At 36.5% G+C, this 7025-nt stretch overlaps 1 protein-coding gene across 2 annotated transcripts in view; it reads left to right on the forward strand.

Moving 5' to 3' along the window:
* Positions 1 to 2520, forward strand: part of LOC26528752 — a 51757-nt gene extending 49237 nt beyond the window's left edge. For both annotated transcript variants that reach the window (XM_047012560.1, XM_047012559.1), the window contains exon 6: positions 2167 to 2520. In XM_047012560.1, the coding sequence (XP_046868516.1) occupies positions 2167 to 2321 (155 nt within the window). In that variant the 3' untranslated portion in view covers positions 2322 to 2520. The remainder of the gene's footprint in view (positions 1 to 2166) is intronic.
* The last annotated feature ends 4505 nt before the right edge of the window (positions 2521 to 7025 follow it).

Here is a 7025-nt window from a genome sequence, read left to right on the forward strand (position 1 = left end):
TAGTGCTGATCCCTCATCTAGGAATTCAAAAGTGTTAGTAACTTTCGTTTTATTTATGATTTGGGTGAATATTTACTTAAGCTACACGGGCCAAAAACGCGTTTAAGCTACATAACTTTGGTGTCAAACCAACGAGAAAAATTCCTCGCGTTCGACCTCATGCGATTTCTTTCAAAGTTTTTGTGTATTTAATAAAATAAAATTTATGGTTTAGCGGCATTATAGCAAAAAGTAGGTATTTCGGGCTAATAAAAAAGTTATAGCAAAAAGTAGGTGTTTCCAGCTAAAAAAAAATTGTAAAATTTTTAGATAGTGTTGTCAGATGCCACATTTCGGATACACAATCATGCGTGCTTTTTGAAACTTTTGTAGGCAGCAATAATCTGGCTCACCTAGGCTTAAATTAACGGTGTTCAAACATAAATGCCAAAATAAACACAGTTTAAACAACGTGCCAAATAAAACGACAGACTGGCAACGTTATAATCCATTAAAAAAATACCGTTTACCAACACTGAAATATGGCTCTAGCTGATTTGTTCACTATTCAACACTGAAATCTCGAGAAGCTTAAGCAAATATTTAGCATGATTTGTATTGGAATGACACGGAAATAGGTTGAACCAAAATTTCTGCGTCGTTGGATGTGCTTACCCTCCGGCGTATGTACGTTGGTGACCAAGATTGTGCATTTCGTGGATCAATGGGTGATGTTTGACTCGTATGCCGCAAGCCTCTTTACGTTGGCACTTTTGGTGATGATGGTTTAAGCACTGTTAACAGAGCTTGTAATTTTTCAGAAGAGAAATCTTTCGTTGCAGAGAAGTGGCCTTGAACGATGGGCAGCTGTGTCTTTTGTTTCCAGATTCCTTACGTTATGGCCTTGACCTGCTCTCTAGATGGTTCTGCCATCTTTGGGAGCAGCGTTTTTTCAGTAGGTTGTGCAGAATATGTCGTGGCCGACCGAAACACATACGTAATGTTTGTATAATTTAAGAGACTATTGCTCGCAAAAAAAAGTTTTGATTAAACTAACTTAGGCTAGCTTGCAGCCGCATAGAATATCTGCTTTCGTATATCCAGCGATTTCCGTACTTGTCTAAAAACTACTGAAGATCGTACGATGCAGCCCTGTTTTGGTTTTGAGTATTTGTTAAATTCCATGGAGCTATCGGCGTAGCATTTACATAAGTGTCGTAACGGGCTTGTTGTTTGGGGCTTAGAACGTCAACAGCGGTGCCTAGTGATCGTAAACGCTTTTTCTTTGGCAGAAGGAAAAATAGGAATATACAACAGTTTTTGGCGAATATAGTCCAAAATTTCAGTCCAGTCGTGGTAGCGGTCACTTTGGTTTTGCTGGAAGAAGCGTGAGGTTCACCTGCTTGTGTGGTATTTGCATAGTTCTGCAGATCGTTAAGCAATATAGTTGTACTGACTTCCATTGACACGTAGACGCAATCACAGTTCCAGTTGTTCTCATATTTCCCTCAGTCAAAATAATATATATTTCACTTGATAGGTCTGGTGTTGCCATGTCTTACCAGTGAGCTTATACTCTTTAGGCTGTGGTGTTTACTGGGTAATAATGATAACAATTGGCAACTTAAATGTCGGGTTTTCTGTACTGCTAATTTATCGGCTTCTCTTCTGGCTGCTGCTTACGACAGCTGTCTGCTGACATTTCTGAATGCTAAACACTGGCTAATCACTTCGTATCTTTTGTATGCACACATGGATATACAGTCATACATAACCTTTAAACTCTTCTTCTGACAAGAGGATTTTTAATTCTAATCTCTCACAGATTATAAATAGCTTAAATTCCAAGTTTAATCCCAATAGCTTTCAAATTAATGGAGTGAAGTCCATACGCACCGATGGACAGACGGGTATGATTTTGTTACTCGGTTTCTCATGCTGATTAAGAATATATACATATATAATTTATGGAGTGCGTTACAAATATGTGACCAATTTAATAGTACCCTATATATAAAAACTTGCTAGGCTATACGAAGTTAGTCACAGTCCCTGTATGTATGTGCAGGATCTTAAATAGAAAAGTCGATACCGTGGATCGGTACCTATTATCCCTACGCTACACGTATCACATATAAATAAAAATTTAACAAGTTTTATTACTTATTATTATTAATATTTTTGTAGCTCATAACAATGGTGACATACTACTTGAAAAAATAGTTGAGGAGGATGCTCATTATTTAAACGATCGCAGCGCTGGCATTTCACCAATCGAAAATGATACTAAACAGCTCTTAACAATAGAACATGTAAATGCAATCAATGTAACTCGAATATAAGATATATCAACTTTAAAATATTTTTTTCCAATTCTATATGTAAGAGAATAAGAATAACGCATAAAATCTGTTTAACTTTACATTTACTAGACTTTTTTACTATTTTGTAATATATTAATTACTACTATTAGCAACATCATATTTATAAGTATATGGATACTGTCACATACTAATAAAAAAGAGAAATTTGCCTTGCACTAAAATTTAAAAAACAACGATTTACGTTTGTACCATAATATAAAGAAAAACTAAACACACAGACGCATAGTCATACGACTTTTTCCTTATTTTCTAACTTTTTTGGATGAAATAAACTTTTATTTTATTAAGCAAATCATAATCTATTGATAATAAAAGTTCCTGGTATTCTTGTTCTCAGCATCAAGCAATGCACTATACGCCAGAATGGGCGCTACATGTTCAAGAATGTCTCGAAAAATTTTTATAAAAATCTCCTGAGCAGTTTTTGAGAAAATCGCCTATCAGTGGAGCAACCCATGATTTTGCTTTATAAAAAAATCGTAAAAAAATTACATTCGTGTTTCAGCTCGAATATCTCGGCTCAGAACCAGCACCAAACAATGCACGGTAGCTTGTTCGATTGGGGGTATTTCAAGTTTTATGAAAATCTACAGAGCGGTTTTTGTGTGCAAACTTATTGATAAGGTTGTCGCGAGCTTCGGAATCAGTAGACTTAGCACTGCAAATGCACGGTAGGTCATTCGATTGCGCAAAAAAAATCTATATATGGGCGAACTAAAATCAAAATCTACTAAGCACTTTTTGTGAAATTCGCAAAAAGAAAATTGAAAAATAATGAAGATGATTTTTTGAGCCAGCATCAAGCAATGCACGATAGTTCATTCGAGTAGGCATAAAATAATCTAAATATGAGCGAAGTTTAATCAAAAGAAAATTGAAAAATAATGAAGACGGCAGTTGGTGCATATCGATTTAAAATGGCACGGTGGTCGAAGTATATTATCGAAATATCCGCCCACTTGAATACAAAGGCGCTCATTTTGGCGTACAATGCATTGCATGATGCGGACCCTGAGTGGATCTATAATCCAAAATGTGGGGAACTGATTTTTCCCGTGGAATTATTTAATACTAGAAAATAGTTAACAGAGGGTTGACAGAGGACCGTCGCTAACTCAAATTTGACATCGTCTCTAACTTTAACACAACAATTGTGTTTGTGTCTGTCTAAAACTTAAAATCGTGGAGAAAAGTATTTTTACTTTATTTTGTCAAGTCTAAAATCGCTTTTTCCTAGAAACTGAGAGAAGTAACGGTATCATTCAAATTTTTAATAGAGATATGGTATCAAAGCTTATAGAAAACGAAAAGCATGAAGTGATAAGTGATAACAATGAAATTCCTGTAATTATTCGAGTTAAAGATTACGCTTATAAGGCTGGACAAAAGTATTTTGACATTGCTTTTCACATCGATTTTCGTTGATGCTTTCGCGCTACACATCACGTGTTTAATTTTTTTTTAATCAGTTTAATTGTCTTTATCTTTTTTTTTTGTTAAAATACGGACAAAACAAGTAAATTAAGCAACTCATTAGAAATTAAATGGTCACAAAGTATAAAGGGGGTATTTCTGTGGATTACTTTAGCAAATTATACAAAGTGCCAAAACAAACTATTGTCAAATAAATAAACGAAAAAATAATCAACTACCGAACCGAACGGGAAGACCACATAAGGCAAAGCCTATTCAAGAACGCATAATATTGAGAAAGTTCAAGGAAAATGTGCTAATTACACCACAAGCAGCATCCATTGAACTACGTGAGCAATTTAACATACCAAGAAGTAGAAAAACTGTCGAAAGACGGCTAAAGAAGACCAATTTCTCAACCTATATTGCTCGTCTAATTTCTTTTATTTCACCAAAAAATAAGCTCAATTGTTTACATTCGCCAAAACATATTTAGACAAGCTAGAATACTTTTATGCACAAGCAATATGGACATACGAAAGCTCTTTTGAGTATCATGGATCGAAAAATAAAGTTTATTGCAGATTGCCCCGAAATATTCGCAAAAAAATAAGGCCTGTGTGCGAGCGAGTTGCGTGTCTTTTAATGGTGTGGTTGATTTGGTTCCAGTTGATGGAACAACGAACAAGAACAAATAATGACAACGCATTTACATTCGGTGACCAGCTCATTGGACGGTGATTTGTACTGCAACAGGACAACGCTCCATGCCACAGGGCTTATATGATAACAAAGTTTTTAAGAGATGTCGAGTGTGAGGGCTTACATTAAAAGAAAAAGCCGCGCTGACTTATCCAGAACACGTGAGCAGACGATTGATGAAGTTCAAAGACTTTGACAGGAAATATCCTTGGAAACGTTTCAAAAATTGGTCGAATCAGTTCCTGTACGCTTACAAAGGGTCATTGTTGCCAAAGAGGGGTTTACTTTTTATTAATATACCTACACATATTTTTACCAAAGTTTACTTTATCTCACTTTCTGTTAAGCAACATTGAAATGTCAAAATACATTTGTACAGCCATATAAGCATAATCTTTAACTTAAATAAATACAGTACATTTCATTGTTACCATTATCACAATTATAGCTTTTCGTTTCTTATTACCTTTGATACCACATCTCTATTAAAAATTTAAAGGATACCGTTAATCCTCTCAGTTTCTAGAAAAAACTTGACAACGTGAAGTCAAAATACTTTTGTCCACGATTGTACATATATGTAAGTAGATATAAGTAAATAGGGTACTAGTGCTGTAAAAAAATAAAATGGTCACACTTTGCGTTGGCGTTGGATGGGTAAGTGGCATGTTTGTTAATTTTTGAAAAATTTGTTTAATTTTATTCCCCTAAAAAAGAATATGGATAGATTTCTGGGCATGCATAATTGGTACGATTAACAAATCATTATAAATGAAGTAAGTACATATGTCGTCTCGCCGACTAAGGTATATTGTTGTTTGGCTCTCATTTTTTCTAAATAAAAAAACTTATGTTTATTTGGCCAATAAATTTCTTAATGTTTTATATTTTAGCGGACGTTGACGATACTATGCGCAGTACGTTCAAGTGGCCCCTACGACACCAGGACAAAGCCTGTTACGCGCGAGCCCAAGCAGATAACTGCCCACCTCCCACCCGACCGACCGAGGGGTGCAGCCGTATAACGCACGGCACGAATCGCGTGGACAAAATACACAATATAAAAGACAGACAAACACATAATACTATAGCTATCTATTAACTAAATGGGATAGGATAGATGTTTTAAGCATATTAATAGAAAACTCTGAGCCGATTACAGGGGATAGAAGATTGTAATCAGAGCAGAGGACCCTAAAAGGTTCATGCATAGCATAGTTAGAAGAACAACGACTAAAAGATAAAGGTATTAAAGGATGTCTACTCCGTCTACATGGTACCGACAGGTTCACCTGAGCTAATAACTCAGGCAAGTCGATATCACCAATTAGGAGCTTGTGCATAAAAATGACACCAAGCATAATTCTACGATTAGTTAGGTACGGAAGGTTAATCAAGAGAAGTCTACTAGGATACGAAGGCAAATTGACATTGCGATCCCAGCTTAAGCCTCGAAGAGCAAATAGCAAGAACTGCTTTTGAACGGATTCTAGTCTAATCTGGTGCGACTCATATTGAGGTGACCAAATGCAAGATCCATACTCTAAAATAGGACGGACAAGCGAAGTAAAAAGAACTTTAGTTGTATAGGGGTCATTAAATTCTTTTGACCATCTTTTAATGAAACCCAGGACACTCATGGCCTTTGCGACCGTGGTGGAAATATGGGTGTTAAAATTTAACTTATGGTCCATAAGTACGCCCAAATCATTCATATTATTTAGACGTTCTAAAGGGCTGTTGTTTAGAAAATAAGTGACCAGTTGAGGAGAGTTACGAAAAAAAGTCATTACCTTACATTTGGTAGTGTTAAGATTTAGTAGATTAAACTGGCACCATTATTGAAAGTTTTTAAGATCAGCTTGTAGCCGACTAAATAAATCTGTATCTTTATAAGTAAGACAAAGCTTGACATCGTCAGCATACATAAGCACACGCGAATGAACAATGACTGATGGAAGATCGTTAATAAATAGTGTGAAGAGCAGAGGGCCAAGATGACTACCTTGAGGTACACCAGAAGTCTCGAATCAAATTTCTGCCCGGCAAGTGACTTTTTAAAGTTTGGAAACAAAATGAACTCGCACGTGGCCAAATCTGGAGAATACGGTGGATATCGCAGCAGTTCGTAGCCCAATTCGACCAATTTGGCCATTTGACTGCGGAGGTGTGAACCAAATGGAACCGTTTTATCTTCAATTCAGCGTCGAATCGAGTCAATTCGAGAATAGTAGGCCCCTGTGACTGCTTTGCCTTTCTCCCACATAGGGCAGTCTTCGCATTCTTCGGAGAATATTCGCCTGGTGAAGTCCACTGTTTCGACTGTTATCCAGTGTTGTTGGACTTTTCGGGGCACCTGGACATGGCTCATCAAAAACCGAAACTCGCGACCACGTTGAAACTCGTTGAAACTCGCTCGCTTCTACACGGAGTCAAAACAAAACCACAACTCGATTCGACTGAAATTTTGAGCTTTGTCGTCTATAAGATGGTTCTACACGATAATAAGCTTTTCTTGCCATAGTGACGCCACTGGGCTGTGAGACT

The sequence above is a fragment of the Drosophila willistoni genome, unplaced genomic scaffold, assembly GCF_018902025.1.
Source record: "Drosophila willistoni isolate 14030-0811.24 unplaced genomic scaffold, UCI_dwil_1.1 Seg169, whole genome shotgun sequence".
Classification (NCBI taxonomy): domain Eukaryota; kingdom Metazoa; phylum Arthropoda; class Insecta; order Diptera; family Drosophilidae; genus Drosophila; species Drosophila willistoni.